The sequence below is a fragment of the Hylobates moloch genome, unplaced genomic scaffold, assembly GCF_009828535.3.
Source record: "Hylobates moloch isolate HMO894 unplaced genomic scaffold, HMol_V3 SCAFFOLD_15, whole genome shotgun sequence".
NCBI lineage: Eukaryota > Metazoa > Chordata > Mammalia > Primates > Hylobatidae > Hylobates > Hylobates moloch.
In genome coordinates, this window is record NW_026652290.1 from 31,976,821 (window position 1) to 31,993,898 (window position 17,078).

Genomic DNA, 17,078 nt, shown 5'->3' on the forward strand with positions numbered 1-17,078 from the left:
GGAACCTAGGGTTTCTGACACATCCTCTGAAATCTAGGTGGAAGTGCCCAAGCTCCCTCAATCTTGCATTCTGTGCACCTGCAGGCTTAACGCCACATGGAAACCACCAAGGCTTATGGCTTGTGCCCTCGGGAGCAGTGGTCCAAGCTGTATCTTGGCCCGTTTGAGCCAAGGCCGGAGCCAGAGCAGAGTGGCCAGGATGCGGGCAGCAGCGTCCCAAAGCTGTGCATAGCAGTGTGGCCCTGGCCTGGCCCATAAAACCTCTGGGCCTAGTGCACCAAACCTCTGCACCTGTGATGGGAGGGGCTGCTTCATAGATCTCTGAAATGCCCTCAAGGCCTTTGTCTTGAATATTAGCACTTGGCTCCCTTTTAGTCATGCTAATCTTTCTAGCAATGATTGCTCTGCAGCCTACTTGGATTCTTTCTCTGCCACAAGGCCAGGCTGCAAATTTTCCAAATTTTTGGACTCTACTTCCATTTTAAATATAGGTTCCAACTTTAAGTCATTTCTTTACCCCTAAGCATAGGCTGTTAGAAGCAGACAGACCATATCCTGGCTTAGAAGTTTCTAAGCAGGCCAGGCAGGGTGGCTCATGCCTGTAATCCCAGCACTTTGGGAGGCCGAGGCAGGTGGATCCCGAGGTCAGGAGATTGAGACCATCCTGGCTAACATGGTGAAACCCCGTCTCTACTAAAATACTAAAAAATTAGCCGGGTGTGGTGGCAGGCACCTGTAGTCCCAGCTACTCGGGAGGCTGAGGCAGGGGAATGGCATGAACCCGGGAGGCAGAGCTTGAAGTGAGCCAAGATTGCGCCACTGTGCTCCAGCCTGGGCAACACAGCGAAACTCCAGCTCAAAAAAAAAGAGAAATTTCTAAGCAACACTTTGTTGCCTAGAGGTTTCTTCCACTAGATACCCTAAGTCATCACTCTTACATTCAAACTTCCACAGATCCCCAGGACATGAAGACAATGCACCCAATTTCTTTGCTGAGTCATAGCAAGGGTGACCTTTGCCCCGGTTCCCAATAAATTCCCCATTTCCATCTGAGACTTTGTCACCCTGGACTTCATTGTCCGTATCACTATCAGCATTTTGGTCACAACCATTTAGCCAGTCTCTAAGAAGTTCCAAACTTTCCCTTATCTTCTTGTTTTCTTCTGAGCCCTTTAAATTCTTCCAATCTTTGCCCGTTACTCAGTTCCAAAGTTGACTTCACATTTTTAGATATCTTAATAGCTATGCCCCATTCTTCAGTACCAATTTTCTGTATTAACCCATTCTTTTTTTTTTTTTCTTTTTTTGTTTTTTTCTTTTTTTTGAGACAGAGTCTCACTCTGTCGCCCAGGCTGGAGTGCAGTGGTGCGATCTCGGCTCACTGCAAGCTCCACTTCCCGGGTTCATGCCATTCTCCTGCCTCAGCCTCCCCAGTAGCTGGGACTACAGGCACCCGCCACCACACCCGACTAATTTTTTGTATTTTTAGTAGAGATGGGGTTTCACCGTGTTAGCCGGTGGTCTCAATCTCCTGACCTCATGACCCACTCGCCTCAGCCTCCCACAGTGCTGGGATTACAGGCGTGAGCCACCATGCCCGGCCTGTATTAAGCCATTCTTATGTTGCCATAAAGAAATATCTGAGGCTGGGTAATTTATATGGAAATGAAGTTTATTTTGGCTCACAGTTCTGCAGGCTGTACAAGCATGGCACCCACGTCTGCTCAGCTTTTGGCGAGGCCTTAGGAAACTTCCAATCATGGCAGAGAGCGAAGGGGAGCAGGGATGTCACATGTCGAAAGCAGTAACAAGAGAGCAAAGGGGGAGTGCCACACACTTTTAAACAACCATATCTCAGGAGAACTCATTCACTATTGAGAGGATAGTATCAAGCTATTCATGAGGGATCTGCCTCCATGATCCAAACACCTCCCACCAGGCCCTACCTCCAACAGTGGGGATTACATTTCAACATGAGATTTAGAGAGAACAAATACCCAGACTACATCAATCACCCATCTTCAAAGAAAAGGAAAAGGGAATTTAGAACCAAAAATACACACATCCATCAGAGAACAGATGAGCTAAGGTGAAGAGGTAATTGCAGCTAAATAGAAATTTGCTGACCGAACATGAAGCTGTCCCTTCCCGCTATGGACTTCAGATTTTAGCCCACTTGAATTGCTCCATATCCTCCAAGCCATGGCCATCCCTTGACTCTCTGGGCTCCCAAGCACTTGCTGCCTTCGTCACACAGTTTGAGTTAAGGCAGAAAGACTGGTTTCCATGTACACTTTGTGGAAGCTTTCTCATTTCTCTATATAATCTCTGTCCTTTGTCTACTGCTTTAAAATCTAGAAATTGTTTACGAACACAAAGGTGATCCTTTAAAAGCTCAAAGCTGATTGTGTCACCTATATATACCACTCTAATGGCTTCCCATTAAACTTTGAGTAAAGACTTTATGGAGCCTACATAAGGCCATGACTATCTGGATCTTATTTTCTTCCTCATCCTCATCTCACCAACTCACCCTCCACTCTTACCCCTCACTCTTTCCCCCTCCTCTCTCTGAGCTCCAGACTCCCAATTACCTACTTCCACCCTTTTTGACCCCCAGGGACTTATCTCAGCCTGGAATTTTCCCTCTTTGCTCTCCACTGAACTGTCCACTCCCAGTCTAAGACATATGCTTATGTCACACGCCCTTTCCGTGCTTATCTCAGTTTGTAATTATCTACTCATTTAGAAAAGTATTGATGAAGATCTTCACTGTCAGCTTTCAGGATAGCAGGAATCATAGCTGATTTTACTTACTTAACGGGGTTTCATTCTTTGTAACTTTTTTTTTTTTTTGAGATGGAGACTCACTCTTGCCCAGGCTGGAGTGCAATGGCACGATCTTGGCTCACTGCAACCTTCACCTCCTGGGTTCAAGTGATTCTCCTGTTTCAGCCTCCCGAGTAGCTGGGATTGCAGGTGCCTGTCACCACACTCAGCTAATTTTTTGTATTTTTCGTAAAGACGGGGTTTCATGATGTTGGCCAGGCTGGTCTCAAACTCCTGACCTCAGGCGATCCACCCACCTCAGCCTCCCAAAGTGTTGGAATTACAGGCATAAGCCACGGCATCCAGCCGCTCCTTTTTTACTTATGGGTGAGAAGCCATTAGAGATTATTTCTTCTTTTTTTTTCTCTCTTCACTGATGCACCAGGGTCACTAAGTAGTAGGATACTTTGAACTAGAATTCGAGAAATTGAATTTTAACTTTACCTCCCACTCTCATATGAATTCTCCATGTGACCTCGGGCCATACTTCCCCTGTACCCTGTTTCCTCTTTTATAAAAGTAAGAGTTTAAACTAGATGGTCTCCGACATGCATCCTTCTCTAACATATTCTGGGACCTTCAATAAACTAAGATAAAGCAGAATAATTAAAACTTAATTTAAAAGAACACAAGAAAGGAAGCAGCTACATTAAGGAAAAGAAACATCCTCATGGTTGAAGAAGTGTATGCCCTGGTGTCTGGATCCCATTTAGGAAACTTGGCAACCTTGCAATCTTGGGCACATTGCTTAATTTCTCCAGACCTTGACTTCCTCTTCTGTAAGATGTGATAAGAACATCTACCTCACGGGTTTCATGAGAGGATTAAATGAGATAATGTATTATAATCCCTTGAACATGGTAGGCTGTTATGTTAAGTCCTTTCTTCCTTCTCTGTAGCTATCATGGAATTTAAAAACACATTATAACTAGAGCATGAGTTGCGACTAAAGGCTCAATTATCTCTGCATGTGTTGGCTCATGCATGCTTTGTTCCTCTGAAGAGCTTTTATACCACGTGAAAGGAAATAATTGCATTTCTCTGAAAATTCACAGGACAAAGTTATGTTTTTCTCTTTATTCAAGTGATTCTGTCAGACCCAACCACATGCAACAATTTTAAAGTTGCTTCCAAATATATTTACAAATACTTCCTGTCTTCATGGAACAATGGCAAGAACACGACTCAAGTTCACATCCAGATTCCACCACTAACCATGTACCCAATTACTTCAGTCACCTTCATTCAGGTCTTATATATCACAGAATAAAATCAGATTTCATCAGAGGAGGTGAAGAGAGGGAGAGGCGATATTTCAATCCCTTCTCCCCAACCCCCATTTTTGTTTTTGTTTTTTTAACAAGAATCCTAGAGTTACCGAATGATAGCATGTTTGAGGGGGAAAGACCCTAAGGATGATCTTTTTAAGCCATCACTTGGTGTTGGTGGTGATAAGAGACTTGAGCATCTTTATGCAGTGGAAAGAGAAGACTGGACTCGGAATCAGAAGCTTGAGTTCAAGCACTGGTTTCATCAGTCTTGTGATCTTGGGTTGGTCACTTAACCTCTTCAAGTGTCCTCAGCTATGAAAGAGGATAGTATCAGCTAATTCTTGTAGGTGCAGTGAGGAGGCAGTGAGACAGTGCAGGTAAACTATAAAACCATTGTCACATGAAAGGCATCACAATGGTTCTTTGGACCCACAAGCTCCAATATTACAAAACATATCCAGTCACCTACCAACGTAGATAATCTCACCTTGCATATCTGATTTTGTGGATCATGGGAAAAAACTGCTTATTCCTAGCAAAACCCATGGCATAGAATAAGTGCACAATAATTTTTTTTTCCTAAATGATTTAGATGACAGTGACTCATTAAGGGTTTTCTGAGGCCTCCTCAGAGTCGAGAGGTGGGTGCCTGAAGCCACCCAAAGTCCCTGTCACAGGATGGCTCCCAATGCACACACCACAGGCCTGCCCAGTATATTCCACTATCTACCCAGTAGAGCCCTGCCCAGTACGTTCCACTATCCCTTCCCTAGAAGAGGTGACCGTTGTTCACAGTCCCAGAAAAGCGGGCTCCCCAAAACAATGCAAGGATCCACCTCTCTCTGAACCTCATCCATCCTAGTTTTCCTTTAAAAATCAATTTACAAGAAGATCATGTGAAGGAAAAGGTTGGGTGATATTCTAACCCAAGTTGGCTGTTTCTCAACCAAGTTCTCTTTGAAAAATTCAACAGCCACCTTTGGGGAATTATCTACAACAGAGGAGTGAGGATGGGACCAGGATGGGTATTGCCTATGTTGGTGGAACCAGGGTTTTTTCCTGGATTACCAAAGAGATGGTATGCATTGCTCCCAGAAACTAAATATCTTCAGGCTTTCAATGGTAGCCTTTACCTGAAAATGTTATCCCTGTTGAAGCTTTCAAGCCAGTATTTTCATAAGAACTATATTTTCTTTGGTGAACTAAGGCATTATAATGATGACTATACAGGTTCTTGAGTGACTGAAGCCATCATTAGCGTTGTTATTATTTTTGTTTAGTTGCATCTCCATAGCAGCTCACATTCACAATGTGCTTTGCAATTGTTCCTTAGCAATAGCCCTCACAAGATTCTCAGGAGGAGAGGGTTGATCAGGATTAACATTTCTGTGTTGCCTAAGGAAGAACCAAGGTAAGCAGAAATGTAGCCAGTTGGCTGGCATCACTGTTGCTTTAGGATTCATCCTTAGACACCCAAGCTTCTACCCTAGTCTGGTGCTACACTTACATTGCTTACATCCAAGTGTGGTTATTTCTGTGGCTCTTGTTGTAACTATTATAGCACCAGGTCTATGACCAGGAGAATTAGACTGGCATTAAATCAGAATAAGAGATTTTGCACCTGCAATAGACCTTATAGCATCTAACCAACCCCATTATTTACAATTAAACAGGAACAGAGGGAATACTTTATCCAACTCACACAAGCTGCTTTCCTCCCAGATCCATGCTTTTTTGCTTTTATTATTTTTTAGAGATGGGGGCTTCATTATGTTGCCCAGACTGGACTCAAACTCTGGGCCTCAAGTGATCATCCTGCCTCAGCCTCCTGAATAGCTGGGACTACAGAGGCATGCCACCACACCTTGTTCATTTCCTTTATTTAAAATATACATGGCTTAAACTCCAACTGGCAACCCAAAACATTCATTTGCTAAGAGTCTGGTGTTCTGCCACCTGAACTAGGCTGGCTAGGGGAATTATAAAAGCTGAGAAATTCTTTAATAATAGTAACCAGGCAACACCATTGAAGTCTCATATGTAAAAATCCATGCCTTCCTTTCTCCCAATCTCCATTCCCAAACTTAGCCACTGGCTTCTGGCTGAGGCCTTACGCATACCTCCCGGGGCTTGCATACACCTTCTACAGAAGACACACCTTGGGCGTATCTTACAGAAGACCAGGCTTCTCTCTGGTCCTTGGTAGAGGGCTACTTTACTGTAACAGGGCCAGGGTGGAGAGTTCTCTCCTGAAGCTCCATCCCCTCTGTAGGAAATGTGTTGACAATATTCAGAAGAGTAAGAGGATCAAGACTTCTTTGTGCTCAAATACCACTTTTCTCTTCTCTACCCTGCCCTAACCAGGAGCTTGTCGCCCCATACTCTGAGGTGATTTATGCCTTAATCAAGCAAACTTCCCTCTTCCGAAAAGATGGCTCATTTTCCCTCAAAAGTTGCCAGGAGCTGCCAAGTATTCTGCCAATTCACACTCAACCCTGGAGCACAGTCAACAAATTCAGCCAGAACACAACTACAGCTACTATTAGGACTATTATTATTAATAAACTTCTCTCCAAATCTAGCCCCTTGACTTCTGATTTCACGATTTCTCCCTTCCTCCTAGAAACTTGATAAGTTTCCTGCGCTTCCCTTTTTCTAAGACTACATGTTTGTCATCTTATAAAGCAAAGCGGTGAATATATGAACCAAATCAACAACTTCTGGAATATCTGCAAACAACAATAATATCAGCTATGCCATCTTTCATTATTTTAGCCAGTATCGAGTTGAATGAACATAGAAAAATACAAAACTGAATTCTTCCCTGTAAATTCCCCGTTTTGACGACGCACTTGTAGCCATGTAGCCACGCCTACTTAAGACAATTACAAAAGGCGAAGAAGACTGACTCAGGCTTAAGCTGCCAGCCAGGGAGGGAGTCATTTCATTGGCGCTTGAGTCAGCAAAGGTATTGTCCTCACATCTCTGGCTATTAAAGTATTTTCTGTTGTTGTTTTTCTCTTTGGCTGTTTTCCCTCACATTGCCTTCTCTAAAGCTACAGCCTCTCCTTTCTTTTCTTGTCCCTCCCTGGTTTGGTATGTGACCTAGAATTACAGTCAGATTTCAGAAAATGATTCTCTCATTTTGCTGATAAGGACTGATTCATTTTACTGAGGGACGGCAGAACTAGTTTCCTGTGAGGGCATGGGTGAATACAACTGAGGCTTCTCATGGGAGGGAATCTCTTCATCCAAAATTATTAGGAGAAAATTGAACATTTCCAACTCTGTCTCTCTCTTACCTCTGCGTAAGGCCAATACCTTATTCTTGTGGTGTTTTTGTAACCTCTTCAAACTTTCATTGATTGAATGCCTGTTCTGTGCAATACATTAGGTTGGGCACATAAGGAATACCAATATAAATAAAACATTCTAAAAGAAGTTTACAATCTAATAAAGGAGACAGGTACATAGCAAACTAATTCAAAGGAGCTAGAAGATGGAGAAAATGCTGAATGTGGACGAAGTCATTCAACAAAGTTTTCAGGAAGCACAAAGAGGAGGGGCTCCCCTCACAGGTATCTGGATTAGAGGCTGGCTGAGCTGATGGTGGCTGGTGTTCTCTGTTGCAGAAGTCAAGATGGCCAAAGTTCCAGACATGTTTGAAGACCTGAAGAACTGTTACAGGTAAGGAATAAGATTTATCTCTTGTGATTTAATGAGGGTTTCAAGGCTCACCAGAATCCAGCTAGGCATAACAGTGACCAGCATGGGGGCAGGCCAGCAGAGGCTGTAGAGATGTGTACTAGTCCTGAAGTCAGAGCAGGTTCAGAGAAGACCCAGAAAAACTAAGCATTCAGCGTGTTAAACTGAGATTACATTGGCAGGGAGACCGCCATTTTAGAAAAATTATTTTTGAAGTCTGCTGAGCCCTACATGAATTTCAGCATCAACTTAGACACAGCCTCTGTTGAGATCACATGCCCTGATATAAGAATGGGTTTTACTGGTCCATTCTCAGGAAAACTTGATCTCATTCAGGAACAGGAAATGGCTCCACAGCAAGCTGGGCATGTGAACTCACATATGCAGGCAAATCTCACTCAGATGTAGAAGAAAGGTAAATGAACACAAAGATAAAATTACGGAACATATTAAACTAACATGATGTTTCCATTATCTGTAGTAAATACTAATGCAAACTAGGCTGTCAAAATTTTGCCTGGACATTTTACTAAGTATAAATTATGAAATCTGTTTTAGTGAATACATGAAAGCAATGTGTAACATATAATCTATTTGGTTAAAATAAAAATGAAGTGCTTCAAAACCTTTATTTTCTCTTAAGGAGCTTAACATTCTTCCCTGAACTTCAATTAAAGCTCTTCAATTTGTTAGCCAAGTCCAATTTTTACAGATAAAGCACAGGTAAGGCTCAAAGCCTGTTTTGATGATTACTAATTCCAGATTAGTAAGGTATGAATTACTCTATCTATGTGTATGTGTAGAAGTCCTTAAATTTCAAAGATGACAGTAATGGCCATGTGCATGTGTGTGACCCACAACTATCATGGTCATTAAAATACGTTAGCCAGAGACCACACTGAAATAACAACAATTACATTCTCATCATCTTATTTTGACAGTGAAAATGAAGAAGACAGTTCCTCCATTGATCATCTGTCTCTGAATCAGGTAAGCAAATGACTGTAATTCTCATGGGACTGCTATTCTTACACAGTGGTTTCTTCATCAAAAGAGAACAGCAATGACTTGAATCTTAAATGCTTTTGTTTTACCCTCACTAGTGGTCCAGAGACCTGTCTTTCATTATAAGCAAGACCAGCTGCCTCTCTAAACTAATAGTTGATGTGCGTTGGCTTCTCCCAGAACAGAGCAGAACTATCCCAAATCCCTGAGAACTGGAGTCTCCTGGGGCAGGCTTCATCAGGATGTTAGTTATGCCATCCTGAGAAAGGCCCTGCAGGCCGCTTCACCAGGGGTCTGTCTCCTAACGTGATGTGTTGTGGTTGTCCTCTCTGACACCAGCATCAGAGGTTAGAGAAAGTCTCCAAACATGAAGCTGAGAGAGAGGAAGCAAGCCAATTGAAAGTGAGAAATCTACAGCCACTCACCAATCTGTGTTATTGTGTTTGGAGACCACAAATAGACAGTATAAGTACTGCCTGGTATGTCTTCAGTACTGGCTTTAAAAGCTGTCCCCAAAGGAGTATTTCTAAAATATTTTGAGCATTGTTAAGTAGATTTTTAACCTAGTGAGAGGGAACTAATTGGAAAGCTACCACTCACTACAATCATTGTTAACCTATTTAGTTACAACATCTCATTTTTGAGCATGCAAATAAATGAAAAAGTCTTCCTAAAAAATCATCTTTCTATCCTGGAAGGAGGAGGGAAGGTGAGACAAAAGGGAGAGAGGGAGGGAAGCCTAATGAAACATGAGTTACCTAAGACCAGAATGGAGATCCTCCTCACTACATCTGTTGAATACAGCACCTACTGAAAGAACTTTCATTCCCTGACCATGAACAGCCTCTCAGTTTCTGTTTTCCTTCCTCATAGAAATCCTTCTATCATATAAGCTATGGCCCACTCCATGAAGGCTGCATGGATCAATCTGTGTCTCTGAGTATCTCTGAAACCTCTAAAACATCCAAGCTTACCTTCAAGGAGAGCATGGTGGTAGTAGCAACCAACGGGAAGGTTCTGAAGAAGAGACGGTTGAGTTTAAGCCAATCCATCACTGACGATGACCTGAAGGCCATCACCAATGACTCAGAGGAAGGTAAGGGGTCAAGCACAATAATATCTTTCTTTTACAGTTTTAAGCAAGTAGGGACAGTAGAATTTAGGGGAAAATTAAACCTGGAGTCAGAATAACAAGAAGACAACCAAGCATTAGTCTGATAACTATACAGAAGGAAAATTAATTTTTATCCTTCTCCAGGAGGGAGAGATGAGAAGTGGCCTGAATCGAGAATACTTGCTCACAGCCATTATTTCTTAGCCATATTGTAAAGGTCATGTGACTTTTAGCCTTTCAGGAGAAAGCAGTAATAAGACCACTTACAAGCTATGTTCCTCTCATACTAACTATGCCTCCTTGGGCATGTTACATAATCTTTCCGTGATTCAGTTTCCTCTACTGTAAAATGGAGATAATCAGAATCCTCCACTCATTGGATTGTTGTAAAGATTAAGAGTCTCAGGCTTTACAGACTGAGCTAGCTGGGCCCTCCTGACTGTTATAAAGATTAAATGAGTCAACATTCCCTAACTTCTGGACTAGAATAATGTCTAGTACATAGTAAGCATCCAATAGATGTTAGATATTATTATCATTATTTATTTATTTATTTATTTATTTTTTGAGACAGAGTCTGGCTCTGTCACCCAGGCTGGAGTGCAGTGGCGCAATCTCGGCTCACTGCAAGCTCCGCCTCCTGGGTTCATGCCATTCTCCTGCCTCAGCCTCCCGAGTAGCTGAGAGTACAGGCACCTGCCACCACGCCCGGCTAATTTTTTGTATTTTTAGTAGAGACGGGGTTTCACAGTGGTCTCGATCTCCTGATCTCGTGATCCGCCCACCTTGGCCTCCCAAAGTGCTGGGATTACAGGCGTGAGCCACCGTGCCCTGCCTATTATTATTATTATTATTACTTACTATCATTACTACCTATATGAATACTACCAGCAATACTAATTTATTAATGACTGGATTATGTCTAAACCTCACAAGAATCCTACCTTCTCATTTTACATAAAAGGAAACTAAGCTCATTGAGATAGGTAAACTGCCCAATGGCACACATCTGTAAGTGGGAGAGCCTCAAATCTAATTCAGTTCTACCTGAGTAAAAAAATCATGGTTTCTCCTCCATCCCTTTACTGTACAAGCCTCCACATGAACTATAAACCCAATATTCCTGTTTTTAAGATAATACCTAAGCAATAACACGTGTTCACCTAGAAGGTTTTAAAATGTAACAAAATATAAGAAATAAAAATCACTCATACTGTCAGTGAGAGTTTACTACTGCCAGCACTACGGTATGTTTCCTTAAAATCTTTGCTATACACATACCTACATGTGAACAAATATGCCTAACATCAAGACCACACTATTTACAACTTCATATCCAGCTTTTCTTACTTAGCAATGTATTGAGGACATTTTAGAGTGCCCGTTTTTCACCATTATAAGCAATGCAACAATGAACATCTGTATAAATAAATATTCATTTCTCTCACCCTTTATTTCCTTAGAATATATTCCTAGAAGTAGAATTTCCTAGAGCCATGAGGATTTGTGATGCTATTGATATGTACCACTTTGCAGAAACGTGGTGGATCTGCACTCTCTGCGACATATATAATTATTTTTAATGCATTCATTTTTTTCTCAGAGTGCATTCGTTTGAAAACATAGACGGGAAATACTGGTAGTCTTCCTTGTCAGTTAGAAACACCCAAACAATGAAAAATGAGAAAGTTGCTCAAATAGTCTTTAAAAACTATTGCCTGAGGAATTGAAGTTTAAAAAGAAGCACATAAGTAACAACAAGGATAATCCTAGAAAACCAGTTCTACTGCTGACTGCATGATTTCACTTCTCTTTGCTTCCTCATCTGGATTAGAATATTCCTACTATCCCCTCCAGAACTATTTTCCCTGCTTGTACTAGAGTGTGTATATCATCTGTGTTTGTACATAGACATTAATCTGCACTTGTGATCATGGTTTTAGAAATCATCAAGCCCAGGTCAGCACCTTTTAGCTTCCTGAGCAATGTGAAATACAACTTTATGAGGATCATCAAACATGAATTCATCCTGAATGACGCACTCAATCAAAGTATAATTCGAGCCAATGACCAGTACCTAACGGCTGCTGCATTACATAATCTGGATGAAGCAGGTACATTAAAATGGCACCAGACATTTCTGTCATCCTCCCCTCCTTTCATTTATTTATTTATTTCAATCTTTCTGCTTGCAAAAAACATACATCTTCAGAGTTCTGGGTTGCACAATTCTTCTAGAATAGCTTGAAGCACAGCACCCCCATAAAAATCCCAAGCCAGGGCAGAAGGTTCAACTAAATCTGGAAGTTCCACGAGAGAAGTTTCCTGTCTTTGAGAGTAAAGGGTTGTGCACAAAGCTAGCTGATGTACTACCTCTTTGGTTCTTTCAGACATTCTTACCCTCAATTTTAAAACTGAGGAAACTGACTGTCAGACATATTAAATGATTTACTCAGATTTACCCAGAAGCCAATGAAGAACAATCACTCTCCTTTAAAAAGTCTGTTGATCAAACTCAAAAGTAACACCAAACTAGGAAGGTCTTTATTATCTCTGATAACATATTTGTGAGGCAAAACCTCCAATAAGCTACAAATATGGCTTAAAGGATGAAGTTTAGTGTCCAAAAACTTTTATCACACACATCCAATTTTCATGGCAGACATGTTTTAGTTTCAACAGTATACATATTTTCAAAGGTCCAGAGAGGCAATTTTGCAATAAACAAGCAAGACTTTTTCTGATTGGATGCACTTCAGCTAACATGCTTTCCACTCTACATTTACAAATTATTTTGTGTTCTATTTTCCTACTTAATATTATTTCTGCAATTTTCCCAATATTGACGTCATATATGTATTTTCCATTTTTAATGTCACTAGACAATTCAATCAGATTGCTATGTTGGTCCCTTGGGTTTACTCTAAATAGCTTGTTGCAAATATCTTTGTATATATTATTGTTTTTTCTCCTATCTGGTAATTTCTTTGAGCATATCCCAAAGTGGAATGCCTAGATCAATGGGCATAAATAATTTGACAGCTCTTACTAAACGTTATTCTGTAAGTAAAAACTGAACTACTTTTCAGTATCACTAGCAACATATGAGTGTATCAGCTTCCTAAACCCCTCCATGTTAGGTCATTATGAACTTATGATCTAACGAATTACAGGGTCTTATCCCACTAATGAAATTATAAGAGATTCAACACTTACTCAGCCCCCAAAGATTCATTTAATGTAGAAAATTCGAAGAACATTAACCAAGTATTTACCTGCCTGGTGAGTGTGGAAGACATTGTGAAGGACACAAAGATGTATAGAATTCCATTCCTGACTTCCAGGTATTTACACCATAGGTGGGGACCTAACTACGCGCGCACACACACACACACACACACACACACACACCATGCACACAGTCTACATCAATACTTGATTTTATACAAATACAATGAATTTACTTTTTTTTTGGTTCTTCTCTTCACCAGTGAAATTTGACATGGGTGCTTATAAGTCATCAAAGGATGATGCTAAAATTACCGTGATTCTAAGAATCTCAAAAACTCAATTGTATGTGAGTGCCCAAGATGAAGACCAACCGGTGCTGCTGAAGGTCAGTTGTCCTTTGTCTCCAACTTTCCCTCATTTACATCTCATATGTTTGTAAATAAGCCCAATAGGCAGACACCTCTAACAAGGTGACACCGTCCTCTTTCCTTCCTACCACAGCCCCCACCTGCCCACCCCACTCCCATCGCTTCCAGAGGCATGCCAAGGCAGGATCTGAGAAAATATAACAGAGAGTAAGAGGAAAATAACCTTCTTCTTTCTTTTTCCTTTCCCTGCCTGACCTTATTCACCTCCCATCCTAGAGCATCCATTTATTCCACTGATCTTTACTGACATCTATTATCTGACCTACACAATACCAGACATTAGGACAATGTGGCCTGCCTCCAAGAAACTCAGATAAGCCAACTGAGATCAGAGAGGATTAATCACCTGCCAATGGGCACAAAGCAACAAGCTGGGAGCCAAGTCCCAAAATGGGGCCTGCTGCTTCCAGTGCCCCTCTCTCTGCATTGACGTCAGCATTATCCTTCGTCCCAGCCCTATCTCCACTACCACTTTCCCCCTCAAACACACACACACACACAATAGCCTTAGATGTCTTCTCCACTGATAAGTAGGTGACTCAATTTGTAAATATATAATCCAAGACCTTCTATTCCCAACTAGAATTTATGTGCCTGCCTGTGCTTTCCTACCTGGATCAAGTGATGTCTACAGAGTAGGGCAGTAGCTTCATTCATGAACTCATTCAACAAGCAATATTCATTGAGAGCCTTCTATTTTTCAGGCATAGTGCCAACAGCAGTGTAGGTAGACAGTGGTGCATCAAAGCCTCTAGTCTCATAGAACTTAGTCTTCTGGAGGATATGGAAAACAGACAACCCAAACAACCAACAAAAGAGCAAGATGCTGCAGAAAAAAAAAATGAACTGGGTGCTAAGATAGAGAAAAGTAGGAGAGTGCTATTTAGACAAACTGGTAAGAACAAAGCCCGTTGTGAGATGAGAGCTGCCGACAGGAGGGGGCGGGTCATGGTTGTGGGTTTGGGGGTAGGACATTCAGAGGAGTCTGAATGCACCCAGGCCCTACAACTTCAAGATGGTAAAGGACAGCTCCAAGGATCAGAAGAAGCACTCTTGGAACTCGGGCATTTTGAGAAGGAGGAAAAATATGCAGAGACTAGTGCTTGCAGAGCTTGCATTTGGATTTCATTTGAGGTACAATGAAAACCCAACCCATTAATGGGTTTCAGACAGTGCAATGGCCTGACCTCACTTATATTTCCTAAAATAGAAAACAGATCAGAAGGAAGGCAATAGAGAAGCAGAAAGTCCAATGAGGAGGTTTCACAGCAGTCATGGGGGTGGAGTAAGGAAAAGAAGTGGAAAGAAACAGACAGAATTGGGTTATATTTTGGAGATAGAACCAACAGAAGGAAGAGGAGAAACAACATTTACTGAGAAGGGAAAACTAGGAGAGGAATAGGTTTGGGAAATAAATCCTGCTGACATTGGAAACCCCAAGGAAGCCTCAAAAGTATATTTACTTGCTTTAGATTTAAAAGAGTAGGAAAAAAGCATCTCAACTTCGAATTTGAAATCTATTTTTCCATAAAAGTATTGTTAAATTCTACTCATACTCACAAGACAAGTACATTCTAAAGAGAGTATATTGAAAGAGTTTAGTTACTGATATACTTAGGAATTTTGTGTATGTGTGTGTGTGTGTGTGTGTGTGTTTAACCTTCAATTGTTGACTTAAATACTGAGATAAATGTCATCTAAATGCTAAATTGATTTCCCAAAGGTATGATTTGTTCACTTGGAGATCAAAATGTTTAGAGGGCTTAGAATCACCAGTGCTCAGATTTGATGCAAAATGTCTTAGGCCTATGTTGAAGGCAGGACAGAAACAATGTTTCCCTCCTACCTGCCTGGATACAGTGAGATACTAGTGTCACTGGCAATCTTCATAACTAATTTAGATCTCTCTCCAATCAACTAAAGAAATCAACTCTTATTAATAGACTGGGCCACATATCTACTAGGCATGTAATAAATGCTTGCTGAATGAACAAATGAATGAAGAGCCTATAGCATCATGTTACAGCCATAGTCCTAAAGTGCTGTTTCTCATGAAGGCCAAATGCCAAGGGATTGAGCTTCAGTCCTTTTTCTAACATCTTGTTCTCTAACAGAATTCTCTTCTTTTCTTCATAGGAGATGCCTGAGGTACCGAAAACCATCACAGGTAGTGAGACCAACCTCCTCTTCTTCTGGGAAACTCACGGCACTAAGAACTACTTCACATCAGTTGCCCATCCAAACTTGTTTATTGCCACAAAGCAAGACTACTGGGTGTGCTTGGCAGGGGGGCCACCCTCTATCACTGACTTTCAGATACTGGAAGACCAGGCTTAGGTCTGGAGTCTGCTCACTTGTGCAGTGTTGACAGTTCATATGTACCATGTACATGAAGAAGCCAAATCCTTTACTGTTAGTCATTTGCTGAGCACGTACTGAGCCTTGTAATTCTAAATGAATGTTTACACTCTTTGTAAGAGCGGAACCAACACTAACATATAATGTTGCTTGTTATTTAAAGAACACCCTATATTTTGCATAGTACCAATCATTTTAATTATTATTCTTCATAACAATCTTAGGAGGACCAGAGCTACTGACTATGGCTACCAAAAAGACTCTAGCCATATTACAGATGGGCAAATTAAGGCATAAGAAAACTAAGAAATATGCACAATAGCAGTTGAAATAAGAAGCCACAGACCTAGGATTTCATTTCAACTGTTTGCCTTCTACTTTTAAGTTGCTGATGAACTCTTAATCAAATAGCATAAGTTTCTGGGACCTCAGTTTTATCATTTTCAAAATGGAGCGAATAATACCTAAGCCTTCCTGCCGCAACAGTTTTTATGCTAATCAGGGAGGTCATTTTGGTAAAATACTTCTTGAAGCCGAGCCTCAAGATGAAGGCAAAGCACGAAATGTTATTTTTAAATTATTATTTATATATGTATTTATAAATATATTTAAGATAATTATAACATATTATATTTATGGGAGCCCCTTCATCCTCTGAGTGTGACCAGGCATCCTCCACAATAGCAGACAGTGTTTTCTGGGATGAGTAAGTTTGATTTCATTAATACAGGGCATTTTGGTCCAAGTTGTGCTTATCCCATAGCCAGGAAACTCTGCATTCTAGTACTTGGGAGACCTGTGATCATATAATAAATGTACATTAATTACTTTGAGCCGGTAATTGGTCCGATCTTTGACTCTTTTGCCATTAAACTTACCTGGGCATTGTTGTTTCATTCAATTCCACCTGCAATCAAGTCCTACAAGCTAAAATCAGATGAACTCAACTTTGGCAATCATGAGACCACTGTTATCAAAACTTTCTTTTCTGGAATGTAATCAATGTTTCTTCTAGGTTCTAAAAATTGTGATCAGACCGTAATGTTACATTATTATCAACAATAGTGACTGATAGAGTATTATCAGTCATAACTGAATAAAGCTTGCAACAAAATTCTCTGACACACAGTTATTCAT

The 17,078-nt window shown here is 41.0% G+C and overlaps 2 protein-coding genes across 4 annotated transcripts in view; one reads left to right on the plus strand and one right to left on the minus strand.

Annotated features, from left to right (window-relative positions):
- IL36G (interleukin 36 gamma) overlaps nucleotides 1–17,078 on the minus strand; it is a 218,476-nt gene that overhangs the window by 192,307 nt on the left and 9,091 nt on the right. The gene's annotated exons all lie outside the window — the stretch shown is intronic.
- On the plus strand, nucleotides 7,018–17,055 carry IL1A (interleukin 1 alpha). Its single transcript, XM_032177081.2, has 7 exons — nucleotides 7,018–7,068; nucleotides 7,733–7,787; nucleotides 8,747–8,795; nucleotides 9,684–9,906; nucleotides 11,868–12,038; nucleotides 13,416–13,540; nucleotides 15,720–17,055. Exons 2-7 carry the CDS (start codon nucleotides 7,741–7,743, stop codon nucleotides 15,918–15,920), a joined length of 816 nt encoding a protein of 271 aa, XP_032032972.1. The 5' UTR covers nucleotides 7,018–7,068; nucleotides 7,733–7,740; the 3' UTR covers nucleotides 15,921–17,055.

Excerpts from the sequence above, each read along its gene's own strand:
- IL1A (XM_032177081.2), top strand. The coding sequence starts at position 7,741 with ATGGCCAAAGTTCCAGACATGTTTGAAGACCTGAAGAACTGTTACAG. Across the intron at positions 12,039-13,415 it reads ACATAATCTGGATGAAGCAG|TGAAATTTGACATGGGTGCT; the intron begins GTACATTAAAAT and ends TCTCTTCACCAG. Across the intron at positions 13,541-15,719 it reads ACCAACCGGTGCTGCTGAAG|GAGATGCCTGAGGTACCGAA; the intron begins GTCAGTTGTCCT and ends TTTTCTTCATAG.